Source organism: Falco rusticolus, chromosome 1 (genome assembly GCF_015220075.1).
Source record: "Falco rusticolus isolate bFalRus1 chromosome 1, bFalRus1.pri, whole genome shotgun sequence".
Taxonomy (NCBI): Eukaryota; Metazoa; Chordata; class Aves; order Falconiformes; family Falconidae; genus Falco; species Falco rusticolus.
In genome coordinates, this window is record NC_051187.1 from 10,337,349 (window position 1) to 10,363,452 (window position 26,104).

Sequence of the window (26,104 nt, forward strand, 5' to 3'; positions counted from 1 at the left end):
GCAGGACGCAGCCCCGTGGTATGCAAGCGGGAGCAGAGAGCTCGCTGCTGCATCCGTGATTCCCACACTAGTCAGCCCAGCCTGACTTTTTAGGATCTTGTTTCTGTTCCACTTCAACCACCCTCCCATGACACAGCCCGAGACCTCTCTCCGCAAAGGTCCCAGGTGGGGAAAATATCTACAACCCAAGCTTCCAACAGACATTTATTTGTTTGGGATGAAATCAATGCACATGAAACAGTGTCGCTCCCGTGTGCTGCGCACCTCTGCCATCAGTGAAAATACAGACCAAAGAGTATCATATGGCCAGGACAGCAGCCTGTCTCCTTCTCCATGACCAGCCACACAAACACAGCCAGTAAACACAGAACAAAATGGGCCAGGACCTTGCCCATCTCCCCCCCGCCATCCTCCCTGCCAGCCCAAGCACTGCTCAGCAGCTGGAGTCTGGGTCTTGGGGCCTTGCGGGGTGGAGGGAGGGATGAATTAGGGGCCCGAGTCCTGGATCGAGGGCTCTCCCCTGCCTTTGGCTCCCTCTCAGTCCAACCAACTGAACTGGCTTAGTTGCTCATCCTTCCCCAGAAGACCCTGGAAGGCAAGGACAGCAAGGAGGGGCTTCTAGGTCTTGAGCCTTTGGTCAGTGTGGAGCAAAGCAAACACCCATATTGTACCACACGTGTGACTGCAGAATCACCGAGCAAAGCAGCCACTGGACAGTTTCTGGAAGAGCAGGGAGCCCCATTAGCTCCAGGATGGATGCTGCCAAGGTCTGTCACCCTTGCTTGGCCAACAGTCCCAGCTGTGTACTGCACCTCACTCTGTTACACAGGGCTGGCAAAGCAGAGCGGAGCTCTCCGTGACCTAGTTGGCCCCTGTGATCTCCAGGGTGCTCCCTCCAGCCCACACTGAAGCCTCCCCCAAGCAAGGAGAGCACGAGGAGCTGGCAGGGGGTGGCTGTAGGATGCTGTAGGACATTAACAATCAGCAGCACAAACTAAGCAGGCTTTAGACTGAGGCCACTGAAGTCAACTCGGGTGACACGAACCAAAGCGTCACTTAAAGAACAGGGTCCCACACAACGAGTTTTCTGGCAGTGATGATAAAGAAATGCAGGAGGAATGTGGACCTGCTTATGGCATTGCACTAGGAAGGATCCCGCTGCATTGTGTTTTATAAGGATGAATATGGTATTAGGGGCCATGGAAAGAGGCAAATGAGTTGTGACCATCTTGCTGGCACGGGCATGTCAGACAGTGACCCAGGCAGGAACACCATCTCCAGACCCTACAGCAAGCTGCAGCAGAACTGAGTTGGAGGAATCAGCATTTTGGCCAGAGGGCAGCCATACAGATGGGAGGCCACCCCAGGCCACCCAGTGAAGCCACAGCAGCCTACTGGGCAGTAGGGCAGGCAGGGCAGGGGGTGAAAGGGGGCTTAGCAGATCTGGCTGTGCCACCTCAGCACAGGTGGATACCCAGAAAGGACAACAGAAACTGAGACTGGGTGACCTCGGGGTGCCATGAGTCTTTTGCACAGAACTTTACATCCAGCTCATGATGCCAAGCGCAGAGGCTCTGGCTGGGGCACGGGAGTGCAGGACTGAATGCCCTCTTGGCAGTAAGAGTGTTTCTCACCTGCTGTCTCCACCTTTCCCTGACATTTCCCCAGTCTCCCATTTGGTTTTCATTTCCCTCTGCATGTTGCCCTGTTCTTCTGAATGTTTCTCCTTTTCTCTTTTGCTTTAATTTCCTCCTCTTTCTTGGAGCTGAAAACCGAATCAAGGAACTAGCGCGGTGGGGAAAGCGATGCACCTGCCCCACGGTTCAACACACCAGGTCTGTGCTCAGGTGACAACTTCACAAGAATTAGCCCTTCATCCAGCTGGCTCTGGGGACTGCCCTTCACGCTTTGCCTAGCTCCACCCAGAGCCATACAGCACCTTGCAATAAAACCGATGCAAACACAATAAAACCCAGACCGGAGACATTCCCCACCAAGAGTCCTCAGGAATCATCCCGTAGAGACTCACAAGGTGGTACAAGGCTAGGGATGAGACATCATCTGTGGCCACAGCATGTCTTGGATGGTGGAGCACAATGTCCTCCAAACATCAGCTCCCAGTGCTTTTTTTATTGCTCTGTCCAGGTAAAGGACTGCACCAGTCCTCTTTGTGCTGGGCTTGCTTGCCGCTGCTGCACATACCTCTTCCAAGCTGAGCTCGGGTGGAATTCGGTGTTTGCTGATGTCAAAGAGGAGACGACTGCTGACATGGCACCAAGGACACTTGCCACCATTCAAGCCTGCACCAGCCTGCTTGGGAAGTCTCTTCGGTGGTGGTGCTGCAGTGGGAAGCATGAACAATGACGGGAAGTTGAACCTCTCGGAGGAGAGCAGGTCGTGGACTCTGGCTGGAGACCTGGGGAGGAAAGACAGGAGATAGGAAACTATGGGTTGCAGCCATGGATCTGCTTGGTGCTCCCTAGAGCAGCAACCCTGCTTTATAGACCACCTAATGCCAAAGAGACTAACTCTTGGGTGTGAGCACCAGGTGCACTTGAATGACAAGGACACTTGACCGACAGCTCCCTCCTGTATGCGCTTACAGGGAGATGCAGTGGTGTCGGGGTACACCACCTGCAGTGTGCCTGGCCCCTCTCCTCCCTGCCCTCCACCTCTCTTCCCCCTCTGCCCAGCTCCCTCCATCTCCTTGTCCTCCTTCCAGCCGCTACCACTGCCACTTCCCTTCCAGCCCCTCTCTCCAGGCTCGGTGGGGCTCCAGCACTTTTCCCTGACGGCATCCCCTCCAGAGAAGGGCTGCAGCCTGGCGGTCCCTCGCCGTGTGTGTGTCCCAGATGCTGATGCTCACCCAGCCCACACAGGCGCTTGGCCGTTTCAGCACACCACGAAGCCCCTCTTGCCCAGCCCAGCTTCCTGGGAGGTGTACGCTACCGTGGTCATGTCCTGTGCAGAGGGGCTGGGGGCTGGCCTACATGATGGAGCAGGTGAAGCCACAGCACTCCTTGAGCAGGGTGAGGCCCGTTTTGGTCATGTACGGTGCAGAGGTTTGCTGTCCCCTGGAAGTCATTTTCTTCTCTTTGACAGGAGCTATGGAAAGAGGAATCGGTGTCTGCCAGGTGATAAGGGCACATGCCCATTGCTGCTTCTTAGAGCTCCCTTCAGGGCTAAGATGCTGACCCTCCTGAGATCCCCACCTGGGCACGAGCTCCTGCACCCAGGAGGCACATCACCACATGTGCTTCGTGGGTGTCCACAGGCAGGACACAGGCACAGGGACCATGGGCTGGAAATTCCTCCCACTGCACCGCAGAGGTGTTCCTCCAGCAATGACGGAGGCACAGGGGAGAGGGTGGCTCGCCGTCAGAGGCCATGAAGAGAGGAGGACTGGATGGACACCACAAGTTGTGACCTTGGGTAATGGTGTGATGAAATGTAAGGAGCTGGTTGGAAAGGGTCAACTGAAGTACATCAGCTATAAAAGGACACCTACCCATCCCCGTTCTCCCAGGAGGCAGTGGCTGGGGAATGCCAGGAGGGAAATGGAAGCGTAACATCTGTACCAATTCGGGATGTTTCCACAATGTGATCTCAAGCACCAGCATCCCCCAGTGGCCATTTCCCCACACCCTTCTCCAGCACAGACTGCCTCCAGGTAAGCTAGCCCCATGCAGAGCAATAAGACCTTGGAGACAGTGCTTAGGAAAGGGGAGAAACTGCCAGGGAGGTTCAACACAAGGAATAAAACTCATCAACCACCTACTTGCTTTCTGGAGGTAGCTTTTGGAGAGCTTACTTTGCAGGAACTCTGCCATTTCCTTGTCTTCTTCCCTTTCCCTATGACAAAGAGATTGGTTACCACTCAGGAGAGGAGCAGCAAGGCATCCAGGAGCACCTGGCAAGGCATGACACAGACGAGACTGCACTGCCCTCAGTACAAGAAGAAATTGCACCCAGCTACCTGAGCCTCTCAAACTCCACGTCATCCACCAGGAAATCCCGTGTTTCCACCAGCTTGTGTATCTGCTGTACCAGCTCCTCTTCCTTCTGTTTCTCCTCATTGGACTTCTCGTTTTCTGCAGCACAGGGAACACAATTAAGACACCAGCAGGGTCCATCCCGCCCATACCGAAGCCAAACTTGCTCTGCCTCTGCTCAGCCCAGCAGCAGACATGAGAGTGGGGGTAAAAGCCCACCCAAAGTAAGCACCTGGATCCAGAGGCAGGCTGCTAAATAAGCAACAGCCTCATCCAAAACCACCCTGGCTGGGAGGGGACAGGCCCGGTGTCACCAAACTTTGAATTTTTAGCTTCTCTCCAAAATTTTCACAAGGCTGAGCACTGCAAGATGCAACTGTGAGCTTTGCAGAGCGGACAAAGGGCTTCTCAGCAAGGTGACCTCTCTGGTGGGAGACAGCCGTGGCTCCTCCAGGGCCTTCACCTGCACTGCTGAAGAGGCTGGGTACTGGGTCTCAACGAGCTCAGAAATGTCAGATCCAGGTGTCACCATCAGATCCAGGTGTCACCGTTCAGCCAGGATGTGCTTAACCCACATTTCCCATACCTGCACACCCAAGCGGTCTCAGCCTGGCTCGGAGCTGTGTAGGGGTCCAGAGACCTCTGAGCCAGGTCCTCCATGTGGCTGAGAAACCAGCCAGGATTCAGGTGCACAGGGAATTACCGCCAGTGCCCAGATGCCTTGGGAACACTGCACACCACCATTTACTCCATACATACAGAGACACAAAAACCAATACGATCCGCTGGCTTTGTAGCCTTATTCCATTGCTGAACACGGTCCCAGTGATCTCATCCTCTACATCTGACCTCGCAAACCACTGTCAGCCCCATTCCCACCCCAGCGACAAGGATGACAACCGTCTACCAAGCTATTTTGAAGGCATTAGCCTTAGCTGTCACTTGAACCCCCAGACTGACCTACCTTGAGCATGGTGGAACCCACTTGTGCCCCATATATTTGGGCAGTGAGTTAGCGAAGACCTGGAAAATCTCTCACATCACTTTGGAGTCATGTCTGGTATAAACTGGTACTTAATGGTAAGTGGGATATGTGAAGAAGATAGACAGGGCTAAGGAGTGTTAAATACAAAAGGAGAGCTACCTTCAGGTGGAAATGATGACTGACTGTGCTGCATCTATTTAATACCATTTCTGAATTCAGCAGCCAGCCCCAAAATCAATCCAGCACAGCGTGGATCGATCTCCAGTCTTCCTTCAGCTAAATAAAAACACAGCAAAATTCACAGTATGGAGCAAACCCCGCAGGCTGGATCTCAGCAGTTACCTCAACTATGTATTGATTCATAGTTTAAAGTCTGCTACGTATTGATCGGAGGTGCTGCTGCAGGGTCTGGATAGGAAGAACTTCTCATAATCATCATGTTGTTAGAAACATGCCCAGCAAACAGAGGCTTCTCCTACGGCTGCGGCTGGTGCAGGGAGTGAGCTCGAGCTTTCTGGCAGAGAAAGCTGCTCCCGACTGAGGCCTGGCCCACAGCTGCTGGTCTTCTACCATGAAGAGTTAATGCAAAGTCACCTGGCCATGGCACTGCCTCCGTGCAGGAGCTCCCACCTGTCTGGTGGGAGTGGGAGCCCCTGACAGTGCCACTTGGATGCTGTACAAATCAGAAACATCAGGCTGCCCACAAACAGAGCGGCTATTTGGAGCCAGTTAACAACCTGCATTTCTGAGTCAGAGCATGTCAGAGTTAACATACTGCTGTATAAACACGCACTTCTTTTCTGACTTGCCTATGTCAGAGTCCATCGTGACCACGATATCTCTGAATTATTAAAGGCACCTGGGTCTGGTGAGATTTCAAGCCACGGGTCTGGCTGAGCTCTGAGTCAGCGCTGACATGTTTGAATCTTTGGCTGAACTGAAGCTCACCGCCCATTTTTACAAATGATCTGCTGTGATAGTCTCACAAGACCAGTGATTCGCAGGATTTTTCCAGCACAGTCTGATTTGAGACCAGTTATAGAGAAGATACAAAGAGCATCCCTGATGCAAGCAGCATTTCTGCTCTCTGCTACATCTGGGAATGCTGAAAAGGCTAGAACTGAAGGACCAAAGCAGATGGAGGTAAACCAGCCACATATCTCCAGCTTCAGAAAGTTCATCTCTGATCCTGACCCATCGTTTAGGTCAAGTCTTGTTTTATGAACCAGTTCTTGGAATTGTAAGTCCACATGGGATTTGGGTCTATATTTTTGCCAGCAGCTCCCATTTTTATGGCAGAATCCTCCCCTCCCCTGTCTGAACCTCCCTCTGGATGCAGCCAGGTTGTATTAAACTGATCAAGACCTGCATATTAAGCAGCGTTTGGGCTCTAACTGCATGCTGAAGATTCGCAAGCAGACACAGCACAGCAACACTGGCATTAGAAGGGGTCAAGGTTTCTTGCTGCGCTCGGCTTTGAGATAACCTTGGGTACGGCACTGACGAGCTGAGCTGCTGCTCTGGAAAACACACACAGCCGGTGCCTCCTCTGCATCCAGGCATCGCCCCCTGCGACACACTCACTGAGCCCAGCGAGCGCAGCACCTTCAGAGATACCTGTAGGGGAAATACCTGGGGTCCAAATCTTAATGCTTGGATGGGTACAAATGAGCGGGGCTCTGTCTCCCATCTGGTTCTGAAATAGGATATAAAGTCCTTACCGGGGGATGGATGAGGATGTCCTAGGAGGAGGCAAAGCCTTACGAACAGTGACGGATACAGCTGGTGGGGAAGCCTCTCTTGCTCATTCAAACCCTGAGCTGTTTGGTGTGAGCTTTCATTTTAATATTTCGGCTCAGGGGGATTCTTTCGAGAAAGGTTTGGCCTTTGCTGGGATGTGGAGGGACAAGGGTGGCATGGGCTGTGACAAGGACATGGAGTGACCCTGCTCATGGTGGGTGACAAAAGCAGCATTTCCTCCCAGCTGAAGTTTTCACATATGTTGCCCCAGACTGTTTTCCTCTTTTCAGCATCCCGAATGACGAATTCACCTAAATCAGGGGTGGTGCCAAGCCCCCTGGCGTGACATCCCCCTGGCACTCAACTCCTGTCCTCCTCCTATACCAGACCAATGCTCTCCCTCAAATGACTCGGGTTTTTTTCTCTTTTTCTATTTCCTCTGCCCATCAAGCCCAGGCCTGGACAAGGACTCCCTGGCAGTACTGCAAGCAGCAAAACTCCCAAGAAAGATCTCGGGTCAGACCCAGGGAGCCACGTTTCTCGATGCTCATGATGCACAGCCTGCAGCAGCAGTGCCTGGGAGCACCCCGGGGTGGGAGCTGCTCAAGAGCTTCTTGTATTTCATGGAAACCTCTCTGCTGATTGCAGCAGCAGGGTGCAGTTCTCTGAAGCTTTGCAAAGCCTTACCCGGAAGAGCTATGAGTTTTTGAAGCTCCTTTTTCAGCCGGCTGATTTCTTTACAAAGCTGAATGTCATCCATCCTGCAGAGACACAAATTAAACCACTGAGGGAATGTCTGGGAAAGGAAAGGTTCAAAACCTCTAGAGCAACACCCAGCCAATGCTGGAAGGCAATGCACTCAGTGCCCACGGCAGGGAGCACAGATTTACCTGCTTTTCCATGGGAAATGGCAGCCCACTTCATCTCAGAGCTTTTGTTGGAGCTACATGTCACTTGTTGTTGGCAAAGAAAGTTTCATCACTAACAACAATGAAGCCTTATTAAAACCTGGCACATCCACCACAAAACAGCAGCTGTGTTTCTCCTCCCATAAAAACAATCCCCAAACAGCAAAATCCAAAGACAAGTGGAAGCTGCTGCCACATTAAAAGATCTGACATTTTTCTATACTGCCTTTTTGCAGAATTAAAAAAGGTAGAAAAATAAAACACAACAGGAGGAAATGCACAAACTTTGCAGGTGTCTGCTGAGAAACAAGGTCATTTCAGCCAGAGAGAAGGTGTCTGCCGAAGCCGCAGGCAACAGCATCATCTCTGGCTCAGGCCACACAACAGCAGCAAGACACCCATCAGGAAGGGCTCAGCTCAAATGCCAGCAGCAGCTGCCGATGGAGCAGATGGGGGACGTGCATCCCTGTCTGTGCTGGAGGCAGTTTGACACAGACACTCAGCCCCTCCATGGGTGTCCCAGCTCAAGGGCTGCTCGCTAGGGCTGGCAGGGGAGACTTAGCCCAATATAGTCATTGATTCATTCTGAAAAATCACATGCCTATGCCCTTGCTAAAGTCATGCTTGAACAAGACTGAGGAGCAATGGTCTCTGGCCATGATGACCATCAGTGCTTCAGTTTGAAGAGCTTTATGCACTTACCTGCAGTGAGGGAAACCCCACGAGCAGACAGTGCTCACGGCTGAGACCTCTCTCCACCACGAACCAAGCCATCCTTGAGGATCTCCCCCGGGTAGGTGACACCACAGAGGACGAGACAAGTCACGACTCAAATAACCCTCAGTGCTGCCTCTGGTCTGCAGGCTGTGCTCCCCACCTCCTGACCCCTCTTGTGCCCGTAGCTTCTGGCTTTGGAGACCTCCTGGCTTTGCCCTTTTGGGTCCTTTCCTCAAAGTCCTCCTGCTTACTGCCAGCAGCTCCTGTGGCAGAGGGGCTGGGGTCAGGCAGCACATTCAGATGGTCCTGAGCAACTCCACCTGCAGAAAAGGGGGCTCCCATCATCAGCCTGGGGTAGATGTGGACACTGAACCAGGACCATTTCCCTATGACAGTGCAACTAATCCACTGATCTCTCAGAAACATCTGTATCTAAGGGCTCCCTAGACCCTACAGGCTTGTGACTGCAGCCCTGGATGGTTTAGACAACAGACGCGGGCGCCGAGCCATGAGCAGTCTGTGCTGGGAAAATACTCAGTGGCACAAACCTCTCAGCTGGAAAACAGAGGTGTCTGTACAGGATTTGGCCCTGCACTGCACTGTGTCTTGCCTACATGGGGTGAGACGGGAAACATTTTCCCCCATTAAACATCACATTCACTGACCAGTTTCACGTAGAAGCTGGTGAGCACCAACACAGCAGGGCGCAGAGCTCAACCTGCCTGCACCGAGCCTCCAAGAGGAGCAGCGTATCCAAACGTTGGCTGTGAGGAATCAGCCAACCCATTTTTCACCTATCAGAGGCACCATACATCCTCCTAAGCCCTACCAAGCACCCCAACATCTTCGCATGAGCATCCCAAAGTTGTCCAAGCCTTTGATCCAGAAGGACTCCTTGGACGCTTTGCAGGGCACATCGTCCAACCTGGGAGAGCCCTGCCTAGATTTCTAGCAAGCTCCATGGCCATGAATGACAAGAAACCATAACGCATGATCTGTGTCTACAGATAATACACGATTGACTTACGAGCTGGTGCCACCTTGAACAGATGTGCCTTTGGTTCCTTTTGAAGCATGCGTTACTAGAAGCCCTGTCTGCATCTTAAAAATCCCGCTGGTCCTTCCACTGAGTCATGCTGTCCACCCCTTCTGGGATGAGTCATATTTGCTGGAGCTACTTGAAGATGCAGCTTTGTCAGCTGAGCCGAGGACACCAGAAATATTAATAAGGGAAGGGAAAATAAACAGACTGATGAAGAGGGACCCTGTGAGAGATTGCTATAGGAGATCATCTCAGGTAGAGGAGAAGAGTTCCTCTTGGCTCTGTCAGATTTTTGATCCATCTGCCAGTGTCTCCATTTGTTTGCACACAGCATCGAGCAGGTCCATCGATGCCAGCGTCTGAGCGCTGCACATGGAGAACTGGGAGGTCTGCTCGTCATTTTATTGCCTGCTCATAGTCCTGTGGTGGCTAAACCCTGAGCTTAAACAAAGAACACCAGCGGGGAGATCTGCACATGGGCAACAGGCTGATTGCTAGTGATACACTTACTAAAATTAAAATAAACAGTCAAATGATAACTGAAATATTACTAAATTGGAATGTAATTCTGCAAAAAACAATACTGATAATAATAAATGAGCAATAATAAAAATTCTCATTTCAATAAAACTTAGAAGAGGTTGCAAAGACATGCACCCAGAAGGCTGCTGCTGGAGCTGAAATTACCTCTACCACGGGGGATAAAACCTCCAGCAGCATCAGCTGTAGCCATGCTACCCCTGCCTGCCCCCGGGGAGCAGAGCACTGAGCGGGTGAGGTGTGCAGCTGCATCTCGCAGGGGGATTTCAGATCTTTCTTTTTACCCTATAAAAGGAGAAATATTGGGAGCGTCATTGTTTTCCAGAGCACACACATCTCAGAAATGTGGGAACATTTTAGTTTGGCATTTCCAATGAGAAGAGAACACTGATTGCTATCAACTGACCAGAGAGGTCACTCCTCTGTTTGGCAGCTCATCAATGGAGATGTCCATCTCCCTGAGCCCCACAGCCCAACCAGCTGGAATATCACATTTTTTTCCCATTGGGAAAAAAAATTAAAAAAGCTCTTCCAGCCCCAGGTCCCCATCCTTTTTAACCCTGTCCTGTAGAACCCAGGACTGGGATCCCTCTTCTCCAGCAGCGATGCTCAGGGAAGCCTCCAGCTTTCTCTGCCTTGCAGAGCCACGCTCCTCCCCACTGCTGCGCTCTGCAGAGCCGATGCTCGAGTTCCCCACAGCACCTCCAAACCACTCAGGCATGTCATCCTGGCATTTCCAGCTTCCAGGTGATCACTTTTGCAGCCATGCCCACCCTGATACGTGGTTTCTGTAGGCGATTTGTTTTTGTTTTCCAAGTGCAAGCCAAAGAAGAAAACAAATAAAGAGATAAGAAAAAGCAAGAGATGTGAGTTTTGACAGAACCTGTGAGATTTAGGCACTGGTTGCCATGGAAAGCATTTAAGAACTACGCTTTACAATTTCCAAAAATCCTTTTCAACAATATAGTCAGGGAGAAGATGCCTCAGAGAGGTCACCACTCCAAATCTGAGCCTCTAAACCACAGTCCAGCTCACAGCTTCCCCAGACAGTGGATTTACACATGCATTTCCCAGCTTTGGTGATCCCTGTATCGTAGGTACCAGTGGGGACTCGGGCACATTAAGAAAGCAGCATATCAAGCGCTGCAACCCAGTAAATACGATCTTTGCCATTACCAGTAAAAAGTCCCAGGCTTTGTGTTGACCTGACAGCATGGGATCTCAGGATTGGGCTGACTACAGCAGTTTAGTGGTATTAAAAAGCTTAATCAACCCAGACTATAATGCTAGTCAGTCCTTTTCCTCCCAAACCATAAAATCTCCCGATATACCCAGGCAAAATGTTCTTTATCACCTTAACCACTGGTCAGTACCACTGCAACACAGTGGCTATTTGATTGCTTTAAATGTAAAAAGCCTACAAATTTTTCGGAAAAACTGCTTTGATTATTGAAATGGACCCTGGAGAAAACCCTTCTCTCCTCATCTGGCTGCAGAGGCTGTGCTGGGAGTGGAGAGCAGGATGCGGCGTGGAGACAGGCACCAGGCACCGATGCTGGTCCAGCCCTGATGTGTCCCGATGGCCCCAGCACCCAGAGGATGGAGAAGAAAAGGAGAAACTGGGAGGATGTGTAATACTTCAATACGCAGAGAGTAAACTGTGGTCGTGTGGCTGTTCAGCAGCTGCAGATCTGTGTGCTGGGGCAAGGCAGTATCCCCAGAGAGCAGCAATAAGCCACCAAACCTCAGGTCCCTTTCCAAGCCCAGCCCAAGACCCATGCACTGAGGAAGAGTATGGACCCACTGGGAAGATGAGGTGCTTGTGGTTGAACATGGGTAACATTTAGTGTAGTTAAACCTGTGTTATAAACTCTCTGTATAGAAATGGGCTGGCTCAAATCATCACAGCAGCAGTGGCAGCTTTGTAACAGGGACCCTTGCTTCCGAGAGCAAGGCCAGAGCAATGGGAGAGGCTGCACTTCCATGTGGAAAACGAGGTGTAAAGTGGCCTCAGCTCTGCCCATCCCTGGGGATGATCTGTGTTTGATCGGGCAAGCAGAAAACGCTGGGGAGACTGGAAAGGGAGGGCAGGTACTCACATGTACCGCAGCTCTGACTCCCTCCTCACCAGGATCTCCCTGATCCTCTCGATTTTGAAGAGCTCCCCTTCGATGTCATCGATGGTGGTGGTTGAGTCAGCCATGGAAACAATCTCATCCTCTGGGAATGAAAGGGGAGCCACATTAGCCAGCCAGAGACAGCAAACGGGTGCTGAGGACAACGGGGATCGCAGGGCTGCCGCGAGGACCCCCCTGCAAACACCAAACCAGTATAACCACTAAGCACGTGCAGAGTTTTACACTCATTTCCAGACTCCATGCTGCAAGAGGAGGACAACCCAGCAGGCACACGGAAAGTCACCGACACAGGGAAGGGCACAGAGCTGCCGGCGGCTGCGTTTTGCCTTTATTTCTGCTTCATGTGAGGCCGGGCACTGGCAGGGCTCTGTTCACCGCTGCCTTAGCGTCTCTACGGCTCAGCTCGCTGAGCACAGCTCCAAACACACATGCAATATGCATAAAGTGTCTGCGTGAAAGAGGACCTCAGAGGCCAGCAGGCCATCTCGTCTGAGCTGGCAGCTCTCTGAGCCTTAGAAACAAGCATTGTTTCGCCTGCCTGCACCAGCTTTGCAGCACACTGTGCTCACACCAGTGCTGGGCTGGGCTCTGCACTGCTGAGAAAGCCCCAAATTTCCAGGGGTCTCCCCCTCTGCTGAACAGTGGCAGGCCAAGGGAGCTAAAAACTGCCGGAGGGAAGGACAGGAATGTCTCCTTCTTTTTCCAGAACCATGCAAGCCTCTGGGATCTCCAGCACAGAGACATGAGCCTGTGTGTGCACCCTCCTCCCCTCCAGTGCATGTGAGGAACCAATGCTGAGCCCATATAGCACAGAGCCAAGGAGTCATGGAGGTAAAGTTCCTACAGCTGCTCCCCTTCCATCACAGGCTAGGTGAAGACACACACGCACACACCCCCCATCCTCCCCAACTCACTGGGGGAAAAAGCCTCCATGGTACCCGGCAGGCCAGTTCAGCTTCCTCATCCTCTGGAGTGCCGAGTGTCACCTCTATAAACCACTTGGGGAAACTGAGGCAGAGAAAAGCGATGTCACTTGCTCAAGGCAAGAGTCAAGAACCTCACAGCAAAATGCAGGAAAAAGGGGCTGTAATTTATATCTTAAAAAAGCACAGTGGCAAGCCCAGGGACAGACAGCACAACAGCCCAGCAACCTCGATCTGTTGCCCGGACCACCAGCTCTGCCTTCCCCGCCCCCCTCCACTGATTTACACGCAGCTGTCCCTCTGATGTCCCACTGGTTTGCACATGACTGTCACAGAATCACAGAACAGCCGGGGCTGGAAGGCACCTGGAGCCCACCCAGCCCACCCCCCTGCTGCAGCAGCTCTCCTAGAGATGCTGCACAGAGCCACGTCCAGGTGGGTTTGAATGTCTCCAGCGAAGGAGACCCCACAGCCTCTCTGGGCAGCCTGTGCCAGGGCTCTGCCACCCTCAAGGTGAAGAAGTTCTTCCCCATATTCAGCTGGAGCTTCTTGTGCTGCAGTTTGTGCCCCTTGTCCTGTCACTGGGCACCACTGGAAAGAGCCCGTCCCGGTCCTCTGGGCCCTCACCCTTAAGGTATTTGTGGACAGTGACAAGGTCCCCTCCCAGTCTTCTCCCCTCCAGGCTAAACAGCCCCGGCTCCCCCAGCCCTTCCTCGAAGGGAGATGCTCCAGTCCCCAGATCACCTCTGTAGCCTCCGCTGGCCCCTCCCCAGTCACATCGATTTACTCGAGGATGCTGCACTGATTCACACCGTGCCCGCGAACCCACAAGTCCCACAGCGGCTCCCAGTCCATTTTATGGGGATAACTGAGGTTTTGCTCCCACCTGCCAGCCTGGTCTGGCTCTTGGAGACAGATCACTGAGCTTGTTATCAGCAACATTCAGCAGCACATTTATCACACACGGGCTAATCCGGCTCTCCCGTGATGCACACACAGCACAGGTTGAGAAGAGGGGGCTTAGCAGCTACAGCAAAGCCAGGCTATGAGAAAACATCAAATATCACAGACATCAGGGGCGAATTCTGCTCCCTTTGAATCTCACAGGGCACATCTCCCCTCCGAGACTTTGCCTTCCAGCAGTCCTGGGACTTGCCCCATGCAGGGACAGAGGAAAGCACAGCCAGGGAGCACCGACTCCGGGAGCAGGATTTTCCAGGAGCCAAGGGCTGGGAACTGGAGATGTCAGAGCTCGAGCGCTTGGCTTAGGGATCCCAAATGGGACCCAGGCCAGTACTGAGGGTTACAGGGGAGGAAGGGACCAGCATGAAGGCACAAGACAAAACACTCTGCACTCACTGGTCCTCTACCCATCATGTAAACCTGCTTAAGAAATCCTTCCCAGAGTGACGCATGTTTCCAAGGCTGCTGGCAAAGAAGGTTTATTAGCCAAAACATGAGTGGTTTGGGTTAGTGTGGCTGCTTTGGAGAACAGTTTTCTGCTGTTTTTGGCTTAGAAACTCATGAGGACTACTTGGAGATTATCTCCCTCTTCCCTTAGCCATGAAGGCCACGTTCAGCTGACACCAGCGTGCTGAATCTGCACTCGCTCCCCACTCTAAGCTGTCAGGATGCTCTCAGGAGCCAGCGCCTGCTCAGGACAGACTGGTGAATACATGGGTTGGACGAAGTGTGGGGTTGGATGTGCTGCCCTCCATCAGCTCCTGCTCAATGGCTCTGCTACGAATTTGCACAGAAACCTTCCCATAGCCTCGTTTCTACAGGCCTGAAGGGAGTTGCTAGGGGACTGGACTGTGGTTGCTACAGGACCAGGATGCTGTTGCTAGGGGACCAGAGTGCAGTTGCTAGGGCACCAGGATGCTGAGGTCCCTAGTCCCAAGCACCCTGCTGCTCTGCCACCCCAGAGCTCCTCTTGCCCGGGATATTTCGCTGCACCTGCACCCAGTGCTGCTGGGCAGCTGGGGCCGTGCGCCGGGGACCTCCCTGCCGCTGCCGGTGGGCACGCAGGTAACGACGCACGTGAAGGTACTGCGGTGCAGCCGGCATGTGCTTGCAGGCAGCCACCCCCTGGGGTTCAGCTGTACTTCAGTGCAGCTCTAGACCTGTCAGGAAGAAGCCGCATCGCTCTAAGTGTCGCTTCCGTGCCCAGGCTGAAATGACAAGGCTGACTATTTTACAGATGCACCAATAAACAAAGCTAGGAGCTTACTGCAGCCCTCATTAGCCAAGGACACATCTAACCGCCGCTAGGAGCACAGGCGTGGGCCTGGGGGAGGGGGCCTGTCACTTCTGGCCTGGGTGGGTGGGTGAATAACCCAGAATACCTTTGATCACTGGTGGTGAAAGTATTTGGCTGACGTTATCAGCCAGCTGTTTCCCAGCAGGTGAGTGCAAGGGTTTGAAACAGGTGTCAGTATCGCTGCTTCTTTCTTCTCACCCCAGAACCTCATTAGCAGAAGCCATCCCAGACAGGAGAGGAGAATCCTTGCCTGTGTACATGAAAAGAGGAGGTGGCAGTGCTGCGTTGCTCACCTCCATCTGTGGCAGGAGGCTGGGACGCAATTTCAGCCCACAGGCAGCTGCCCACAAAAGCAAGAAAGCTCCTGGCTCAGCTCTGGGTGGGTTCCCATCAGAGACAGGGAATATGGTGTGGTGGGACCACCCTGCCCAAGGGAAGCTGCCCTCATGCACTTCCCCAAAGTCACCTGCAGCCTCCTGCTGCAGGTCAGGAGCATCCTGTGAAATGGGGACCGCAGACAGGTCTACAGCACGCAGCAGAGCAACGGCTCCAGGGCTCGAGGAAGTTAGCCTGAAGGCACCTTGGCTGTGCCTTCAGGTGGTGTGGCTGGGCTCATGGCACCCTCCATCCCTCAGGCAAGATGTGTCCTCAGGCACGCCAGGGAACTGCTCACTAAAGCAGTAAGTCCCAGACAAGAAGCTCTAAGAGGACAGCCATATGCCTGGAGCTGCTTAATTCAGCACAGAAGCAGAGGGAGGGCAGTCCCAGGAAAATGCTCCTGCACAATGAAGCCCACAGACCTTGGGAGGGAGCATCTGGAGAAGGGAACACAGAGCTATGCCTCTGCACCAAAACCATCCACAAAACCTCACAAGAAACCAATGAATCCATCCAGGCGACTAATCGGCAGCTGATAGGACAGGAAGGTGAACTTGCTACTGGAGACTCCTTCCACCCGCCAGCAGCTGCCCAGGACCACAGGTCATCATGCCAAGACCTGAATATCTGAGCACAGGGGCTGGAGCACGGGATGAATGGGGAGAGGCTGAGAGAAGCAGGGTGAAACATTGCTCAGACACTGGAACAAGGATCAGAGGGACTGTGGGATCTCCACCTTTGGTCCAGGATACCTTCTGGACAAGGCTGTGAGCAAGCTGATCTACTAAGCCGGCTTTGAGCAAGGGGTTGAACTCAGTATCTCCAGAGTTCCTTCCTGATTCAAATTCCTCTGCGATTCCATGTAATGAGACAATTGATTTGGATGTGCATGGATATTCCCGCTAGCTCAGGAGATGCTTTCTCCAGGCAGATATGGAGTGATGCTGAGCTCGCGAACACCAGCAGCTACAGACACAGGCCAGGTCACAGCTTTCCTGAGACAGTGGTGAGACCAAAGGGCACCGTGCACCCACAAACCTGGGCGATGGCAGTGACACCACACAGCAGTCATGGATGGCAAGTACAGACCCTCAGAGCTCAGGAGGGATTAAAACCCAGCACATCTTGCAAGCAGATAGCTGGGCAAAAGGTCTCATTGGAGATGGTTTTGCCGAAGAATGGGTTTCTTACACCCTCCCCAAGTGCCTGGCACCAGCGAGGGCCTAAGGCAGGGATGTTTATTAAGCTGTGATCAAACTTACAGTCCTGAGTCTCCCTTTGGGGCTGGAGAGGGATGACGCCTGTGTGCAGCCACGCTGCCCAGGGGTCCCTTTGCTCCCACAGCTGCACACACAACAGCGCACACAGATACAGAAATCAACCCCACGCTGCCCAAGCCAAAGGACCCCCACCTGGCACCGTTTCAACCTGGCAAACCAAGGAAGGGGAGAAAGCTTTGATTTCAACTTGAAGATGCTCTAATCATCACACATGGCCCAGGGCAAGCAAGTATCACTAATGAGGAGTATAATAGCCAGAGACTCCAGTCCATATGGCCTAGGTGAAAACATTTAGACAGCCAGCAGCAAGCCTGAGATGAGTCACAGCAGCAACCAGCACACAGTTGAATTTCAAGCAATTTACTTCATGATTAAAGTTGGGTGATTGACTGATAGTCCCCTGGGGGAGGGGGGGGGCAGAGCTCTTGGGCTTTATCTCAAGAGGACTTTAACTCAGCCATGTGCTTTTCTCTGCCACAAAAAGCAGCATGAGCAGGGGGCATTCAGCCCATCAGCATCAGCCTTTGCTCCACAAGTTCAATAATGAGAGCAATGGCAGCCCACTGCCCAGCTCTGTGACAGCCTTGTTCAGAGGGGTGCCGTCCCCACCACCCACGCTGCCTGGCAGGAGGGACGCGAGCCTCCAGGACTGCCAATGCATGGCCGAGCATGCTGGTCCCAAAGGACAGGATCATGCTCAGATGGGAGAGATCGCAGCTACTGGCAGCCTGCAAAGTGTGGCACTGTTTCCCTGCCAGTGCCTCCTCTAGTAAACCAGGGAGAAACGTGCAGCCTTGGCCCACTGCAGCAGGAGGGGATTTCTCCGGCTGTGTTTGTGCAGCCCCTGGCACAGCCAGCACCATTGGGGCCATGCTAGACAGCCATAAGAAAGACCAGAGTGAACAGGTGAGGTACCCCGGGATGCCTTACAGGGGGTATCACCAGGGGTGTAGCCCCTCTGCAAGACCCCACTGCTGTGTGCACACTCCCCTGGGTCACCTCCTGAGCACAGGCAGGGCAAGAGGCTGTGTGTGCTCGGTGCTTTGCAGGGCTGGCCTGAGATTTCCTGGAATGGTAGCAAACAGCAGAGCAGCATTCAAGGAACAGACGCCAACCATTGCCACGTTCTTGCCCACCACGAGGGTCCCCCAGGAGCTGGGAGTTTACAGAACTGCATTGAACCAGAAAACATCGCTGCCACCACAGCCCTGCTCACAGGCTACCCAGGGGGGATGCCCGGGCCATACCCAATGTGGGTCCAGCAAGTGTTTGACCCTTCCCTGGACCACCCTGATGCCACCCAGCTGTTGGGAGCAGAGGACCCAGGTGGTGGAAGGGCTCCCCAAGGGCAGGCTCGCCACATAGACACTTCCCAGGCAGGGGAGGTGTAGGAGGGAGGATACGTGTTGCCGTGCTGAAAGGCACAAAGGAGAAGGACAAAACTTCAGACTGCTCACCAAGCAGCTGAGCGGCTTCACAGGCAGCACCCACACACCACAGTACCAAGCAGGGTGCTGGAGTTCCCTCCATCCCTCCATCTCCAGCTGCCTGTCCCTATCCCGCTGGGTGCAAGGGGCTGAAGGGGAGCCGAGGGGTAGGGAAGGGGAGAGGTTGCAGGCATGTCATGGCAGGGGGACTGCAGGAGCCTCCCCTGCCCAGGATGCTGCCCACCGCCCAGCACTGGGCGCCTTCCTCCCACCCCAAGGTCGGGGACTCCCTGCCTCCCTGTTTCATACTGGAGGAACTGGTCCGAGAGGAGAAAAGACAGCGAAGGGCAGGGTGTGCGCCCCAGGCTCCCGGTCCCAGCCGTGCCCACAGCCGGGCATGGCAGCCCGGGGCCGCGTCCCTGTTCCCCCCAGGCCATCCCTGCCCTCCAGCCATCCCCCTGCTCACCACCCTGCCTCCCCTCCAGCCAGCCCCTTCTCTCGGTCCTTTCTCTCCCCCCCCCAGCCCTTCCCTCCCTCCCTCCCTCCCTCCCCACGCCGGTCCGTTCACCCCCCCGCCCCACTCCCCAGGGCGGCGGCGGGGGGCTCCGGCGGTGCCGCTGCCGGGACGGGGAGCACCCGCCGGGCTCCCTTGGCTGGATGAAGCCGCCGGTTCCCCGCCAGCTCCCCGGGGCTCGGGGTGCCCGCGGAGTCTCGGAGCCCCCGGGGTCGGGGCAAGGAGGGGGGGAGAGGGTAAGTTTGGATCCGCCGGTGCCCCCCGCCCGTCCCGGTCCCGCCGTGCTCACCTGGCCCCGCGCCGGCGGGCGGCCAGCGGGTGGACTCCAGCGCTCCGTACCGGGGGGGCGTCCGGCTGCCCTCCATGCCGCAGCCCTGCCCGCCGCTCTGCGCGCCGCTCCGCCGGGGCGGGCGGGGGCTCCCGCCGCTCCGCGCCCCCTGCCGGCCGCAGCGCCCGCCACGGCCCGGGGGTGGGGGCCCGGCACGGCCCCGGGCGCGGGAGCCCACGGCATCGCCCCGGGGGTGGGCGCCCGGCACGGTCCCGGCGGTGGGGCACCCCCCTTTCTGCCCCAGCGCTCAGCACTGGTGTTACGGCTCCGGGACTCGGCCACCCGCGGTATCGCTCCGAGGGTCAGACACGGGGCACGGCCCCCGTTTCGCCCACGCTGGCTGTGTCACCCCACAAGACCCCCAAAACCCGCAGCAGTAAAAGCATAAACCCCCCCGTGCCCCACCGGCCCAGCAGGAGGGGGCTGGAAAGCTATTCCCAGCGGGCGAGCCCGGGGGCACAGGCACTGTCGTCCCCCGTCCCCCCCCAGACGGCTGGGCTTCGCACCCCCCATGTGGGCACGCTGTGGGGTCCCCCCACCAGGACATGGCGTGGAGGTAACCAAGGGCAGCTGTGCTTTTCTGTGGAAGAAGCTTTTCCCTATGGAAAAACACAACTGCAAGTGTTTAATAAATGTTCAAAGGTACGTGGTGGTCCAAAATTCAAGGGTTGGTTGGCGGCACCCTCAGCAGCGGGGGTCTCAGCCCTGAGTGCTGCCCCTCTCCTCCCCCAGCCAGGCTCTCCTGTGGGACACCGCAAGGACCAGTCCCACCATCCTGAAGGTTCATCCCAGCAAACCGGTATGGGGACGGTGAGGATGGGGTGTGGGTTGTAAACCTGCTCGTGGGGTTTTATGCTTCTCGCTCACAGATGCCAGAAGCACTTACTCCACTGAGGAGTCACAACCTGCTGCCCTCGGTGGACACACATGCCTCAGCACCGCCTTCCCGAAACACACGGAGGGGACAGGCATCCTCTGCCAGGACGTGCCTGCAGGTGACACTGATGTCCCCACACTGGCTTTGTGCAAGAGCACAGGTCCGAGGTGAGGGCAAGGGCTTTGCCAGCGGGCTCAGGGACACCCCACCTTTGCGAGGGAGCTTGGGGACACCCTCCAGCACATTTGGAGAAGTGCCACACAAAGTCACTGGGCTGGGAAGCAGCAGGGGCGGTGGCAGCGGTGAGGTGAGGGCCAGGCCTGGGGAGCTGCTGTGGGGTTCTGCCCTCTTGTCCTGCTGTCCTCCTGCCTGGCTGGCAGTGACACTGCTCCAAGTCGATAGTCAATGCAATAAAATAAGCTACTGGTGAGCAAAGCAGAGGCATGGCAACATAAGGGATGGGTCTGGAGCATCACCCCCTGCAGAGACATACCAGACTGTAGCGTCTGCTATCAGCACCTTGCAGCATCCTCATCTCTAGCCACTCTTCTTCCCAATGAAACAGATCTGTTTGAAATGTCCTTACTGCAACTGGCATAAATCTGAGAAAAATCTTGGAATTCCCATCTCCAAAACCCAGAGAGGAGCTGCTGACTCTTGATCCACTCCAGTGTTTTAAACCAGAACACGTGCAAAGGAGACAGTGCTTCATTCATTGAGGATACTGTGGCATATAAACAAAACGAGGAGATAAAAACTAAGTCTATGCATAAAAAAAAAAAGGGGGGGGTGGGGGGTAGAAAGGAAGGACATGGGAGCTGGTGCCCTGGGTTAGAAATGCAGTGGCAATGTCTGAGAGCCGGTGAACCGCGAGCAGCTGCAGCAGCACCTCGCTCCGGCAATCCTCTGAAAATGCAGAAGCACCTCTTGGACCAAGCAACGCAAAGCCACAGGGCCACGGAAGCGTGCTGTAACCTTCCCTGGAGCTGCAATGGTCCTTCTTGGAAAATATAGTTTCACTACTCCAATGAATTGTTCAGGAACGCTCTGAGTGTTGCAAGGCAGCTGCACTGCAATTTTAACTCCCAGGCTCCCAGTTAGGCAGGCAAAGCCCAGCTGAGGGACAGCCATTTCAGGATTTCGTGGTTTGGTTGTTTTAATGTGAAAAATGAGAATAGCCACCAACTGGCTGTTCCTCAGTTCATTAAATGATGAGCATCTGCCATCACTACAATTATGAACTCGGGTCTGAAGTGACTCACCTTGTTTTGATTGCTCCACAATGCAGAGAAAATGAACGTGTAAATGCTTTAATCAGTTTTTCCGTCAAATACTCTACAGGATTACTTTTGCCAAGAGTAGCCAGATCTGCTGTGGATTGCAACTTGAATTCACCACATTCTATATGCTCACTTTATTCTTAATAAAAACAAGGGATTAAATCAAACCGTCCAGAGTCACACACAAGAATTATGATCCAATTAACACACGCTCTTCGGTCTGCTGTATTGAATGTAATCATTATGCACAAATGCATTTTGCAGAGGTAAATGCAAATCAAGCGCAGCACATGGTGCACAGACAGTCGGTGTGCCCCATGCACACTGCCTGACCGGCAGCCCCCGTGGCTCTTTGGTCACCCAGGCACGATCTACATCCTCAGATCCGGGGCTGCAAAATTTTAATGGGTCTTAAGTTGATTTTCACATTGGTCTGCATGACAGGAGCGTCACCAGCAGCAACACTTTCAGGGCACTAGCAGAACGCTTCTTAGAAGTACCAATATTTCCCTGTATGCAGTCACTTCTCTAAAAGCCAAGCCTCTACACAATAGGAAGTACACAAACACGATAAGCTTATAAACAGAAAATCATCCAGTACCAAGCAACAGTAACACAATCCCCCCAGGCACTTGAAAAGTGCTGACAAGTACAAAGAGAATTAAAACGCAGCTTGGAGAACATTAGGATGGACATGGCCATTTGAAGCTCCTTAAAGAAACAACCTGAGCAGGCAACAGCAAACAGCAGATACCACTATGGCACATTCGACAGATTTGGAGTCTTCAGAAATGCTTCTCAGGTGCTGCCCACGGGGCCCTTCATGGCCAGCTCCGTCAGGCACATCTTGGTGACAGCAGGAAGCTGAGCATTATAACTTGTCACTTGCTCAGAAAGGACCCGAATGCCTATTCCTGCGGAGGGATGTACATGTCAGAATAACCGGTTTGGAGTTATTTAATGAGTTTGTTTTCCTGAGGATTTGTCAAAAAATCAGGTTCGTGTTTCTCAGTTCATTCTTTGAGTATGAAAGTTATTTCAGCATGTGTGTTTCCTGCCTCAAAATTCCTTTTTGTAACGATAAAAAGCCACGTTAACACAAGCTTACTTTCTGCAGTGTTGCACCTACCTCCATAGTTCTGACCTTTCAGTCTGATCAGAGGTGGAAATGTTCTCGAAGTTTCAAGAATGAAGCCATGTCACCGACAGCTCCCCTGTCTGCTGTGCTGGCGAGGTCATGCTAAGGTAACCACGGTTTCTGTTCTGTGATTTCTTCAGGCAAGATTTCTAAATATTAAAGGTGAAGCAAAGGTTAACTTTAAGGTTGTGTCATACTCTACATTTGGGTTCACGGTTTTATGGTCGCAACATAACCGATTTAAAGTAAAAAATCGCCCTTGGCCAGAAAAATCATTCATATTACAGGAAAACCAGGCGCCAGGGAGAAACCACGCACAAAAAAAAGTATCTGTGCCCTGAGAAATGCAGTCTAAATTAGCAGAGATTCCTCTACATTGGCACCCTCTTGATAACTACAGCAATACAGATGCCAAGCTGAGTGTCAAGACATTTCAAGACAGACTCCTCTTCCCCCCGCTGCATTAGTACAACTTAGTGCTCGTGCCAGTCATGGTGAGGAGCTGCCGAATACTTTTAAGAAGTCTAAATGGGACCCATGTTATAAAGGCACAGAATTTTGGTATCATGCTGTAATCGTAATTTACCTAAGACTTCAAATCAGAGTAGGAACATCTTGTCTGTACTTTAAAGATGAACAGAACAAGAAACACTTTTACTAGCAGCACCGAGGGCAGCACGGATTGTGCCTTGGAGGCATTACACCCCGTCATGGAAGAAAAGACAATTCAAGAGCTTTTGCTTTTAAGATTCAGAACATGCAGAATAACTCCACAGCTCTCAAAAACATCACTCTCCCCTTCTTGTGAAACCACAGCTAATCAGACTTACCTTAAATGGACCATATCTACAATTTTGGGAAATGACTCATTACAAAAATACAAAAACCTCTCTGTGAATTCATCTGGGCAGGTTTCACTACAGTCTACAAAGACACATGATGTGGTTGCTTGCTGAATTATAGAAATCTTTGGAGAACACTGGAAAGGATCTCACTATGCTGATCAGATGCACAAGAAAAATGAACATTTAGAACATTAGAACTGGTGCCCACCAAGTTACCTGATTTCATATTCTGAAAGTGCCACACTACTTAAGTCACACATAGATGTGAGGTGCACACAGAGAGGAGCTGAGGGAAACATCTGCAATATCCCTTCATAAAACAACTGCTGGAAAGACAGAACCTGCAATAAGTTCCCTTATAACTTGGGAACCAATTTTTAGAAAGCGAGATAAGATGTCTGATGCAATGCGTTACTCAGATTCCAGTTCAGCTGCATCAGCTGTGTACCGAAACTACCTGCAGGGCCTCTAAGTTATTTCACGATAAGCCAAGAGGCTTTTGTCATTTTTTGGCAAATGGTGCCTCATGTAATAAAACTGATTTCCTTGGATCCTTTGAAACTTCTCACAAAGTACACATACATTGAGCTATGTGAAATTTAAAATCTAAGAGCAACAAAGACCGTCATTGTGTGGGATCTGTTCCTCAGCACTGACTATGGTTTGCCTCCTGAGCTCAATTAACTCTAAATGTATTCAGAGAAGAAAGGCACAGCTCAGCTTAAACGCTGGACTGACACCAAGGGGCAAAAAAAGAAAAGTATTTCTACATCTAAGCCTCTGAAATGTACTTAAAGTTCACTGTGACGCAGGCAAACAGTAAAATCTTTTTATAATCGCTTTTAACTTTACAATTGTTTAAGAATAAAAATTTAAAGAAACAGGAGTTTTTACATCAATTTTTTTGGCAAATAGTTGCCAAGTAATGCAAAAATAACTGCTGATGTGGTTGGAAATGCATCATGAAAATCTATTTTCCCCAAAGGCAGTTTGGTTCTTCTTGGTTACATCTTATTCCCAACAGCGTTAAATGCCTTGGCACATTCTTACATCTGCAGGATCAATAAAGACATGCTCAAAGCAAAGTCTCACACAGAACAATTTACACCCACCTTCTTCCTTACCTTTTCGGCTTGCAGGTTCTGTGACCATCAGAGAGAAAGAAATTGAGTCACTGATGCTGTAGAACTCACACACAGAAACTGTATAAACCTCAATGGAAAACCATTTAACCAAACTGGTGAAATTTCTTCAGTGAATGAGCCCTCTGCCACATTTCCATAGCGGTTTGTAGTTTGGAACACATTTCAAACTGTATAAATATGATCCTCTCCTGAATCAGCACCAAATGTGTTTCTTGGGTTAATAATTTTTTTTAAAAAAACCTTACTATGCAAGTTTATTACACCAAAGTTGGGCCATACCTTACATCCCTTCTGTTCAAAGGGGCAGTGGCTCAGCACACCTAAACATCTGTGACTAAAATGATGGCAGAGGTAAGAGCCCAGGTCTCTGCCAGGCAGCTGGTATCACCTCTCTGCCACAGTTGCAGGACGGCTGGCACAAGCGCTTTTCATTTCAAGGTTTCCCTTTGCAAAACTGGGATTGCAGCAGCCGATTTTGTGCTGAAGCAGATCAAAAGAGCCCGTACCACCCATTTAATTGGCTTCAAATGAGGGCAGCCACTTCCACCTAAAGAAGCAACTGCATCGTAACCATTCCAGCTACTGCTGCAGCGTTTGTCTCATGAAACCACTGACGGCTCTGCGATACGCTGCGTGCAGTTATGTTACTGAAGCCTGATGTCAGATACTCTATTAACAAGTAATTAGATTCCTGAGGTATTATATGATAACAAGGCTGGGATGAATTCTTGACACTAAAATTGTTCTCAACACGAGTTTGAATTCCTGGGAGAAGGTAACATCTTAATAAAAAGTTCCAGCTATTCTTGGCATGAGGACAATTCTATTATAGAGTTATTGTAGTAGAGTATTCTGCATGGCACAGTGGATTTGTGCCAGGAAATCAGAGAGCTAATTACCCTGAAAACATCTGATGTACAGATAATCTGGAATCGATGCACGCAGAGAAAGAGATTATCTTCAATAGCATTACTTTTCCTTGTCTCCAACTGCTTTCTACTGAGTCCAGAATGCAGCAGTGACAGACTGCAATGCCATTTGCATACTACATTTTAAATATGCTTTCAAATAAATATTCTGCTTTTTGCAGCTGCCTGTCTCATGGCTTGTAAAACACTAGGGAGATGTTATTAAAATCCATCCCTCTGCAAAGGAAGGATGTAGTTCCTTGAAGAGGGAAGTACCTAACAAACTGCCAGCAGCTTTTGATGGTAGCTGAAAGGACTGTAAGGCTCAAAGCTCCTCCGCCAGCCTTGCTTAAGGTCTGACATGGATTTTTTAACGAGATCAGACCAGCAATTTTTCGTTTGTAAGCAAATCTTCCCTATTGAGGTTGAAATCTGTGTGCTTTTGAGGTTAAGGCAAGGCAGATAAGGCAGCTTGAGGCTCCTTCTGGACTTGGCAGGCCCTGTTCAGCACAGATTTAGTTCTAAACGGGAAACGTGAGAAGAGGGCTGCCCGCAGGCCAAACGGACCCAGGGAGGATCACCAGCTTCAACCAGACCAACTCAGCCAGCAACAAGCTCCTTCTCAATGAATATTGCCCTATGCTAATTCCCAGCCCACCGGAGTTACTGGAACCAGGAGGGAAGACTGCTTCCTGGCCAGCCTGAACACTAGGTGCCACCTTAGGTAAACAAGGAACTC

General features: G+C 52.2%; 1 protein-coding gene across 2 annotated transcripts; it reads right to left on the bottom strand.

Annotated features, from left to right (window-relative positions):
* Positions 1-218: 218 nt before the first annotated feature.
* LOC119158483 (bMERB domain-containing protein 1-like) lies at positions 219-19,241 on the bottom strand. Of its 2 annotated transcripts, none has more exons than XM_037410491.1 (7): positions 19,134-19,241; positions 12,024-12,144; positions 7,405-7,478; positions 3,977-4,091; positions 3,812-3,852; positions 2,950-3,105; positions 219-2,416 (listed from the first exon to the last, which is right to left on the bottom strand). In XM_037410491.1, the coding sequence occupies exons 1-6, from the start codon at positions 19,207-19,209 to the stop codon at positions 2,987-2,989; spliced, it is 546 nt and encodes a 181-aa protein (XP_037266388.1). In that variant the 5' UTR covers positions 19,210-19,241; the 3' UTR covers positions 219-2,416; positions 2,950-2,986. The 2 variants fall into 2 exon arrangements, with proteins under 2 accessions (XP_037266388.1, XP_037266378.1); XM_037410481.1 differs by having other exon boundaries at positions 3,779-3,852.
* Positions 19,242-26,104: the final 6,863 nt, after the last annotated feature.

What these genes read in the sequence shown, in the direction of transcription:
- LOC119158483 (XM_037410481.1), bottom strand. Translation starts at nt 19,209, where the DNA reads ATGGAGGGCAGCCGGACGCCCCCCCGGTACGGAGCGCTGGAGTCCACC. An exon ending in GAGTCAGAGCTGCGGTACAT is followed by an intron (nt 7,479 to 12,023) that starts GTGAGTACCTGC and finishes GTGTCTCTGCAG; the next exon opens with GATGGATGACATTCAGCTTT. An exon ending in AAGCTACCTCCAGAAAGCAA is followed by an intron (nt 3,106 to 3,778) that starts GTAGGTGGTTGA and finishes CTCTTTCCATAG; the next exon opens with CTCCTGTCAAAGAGAAGAAA.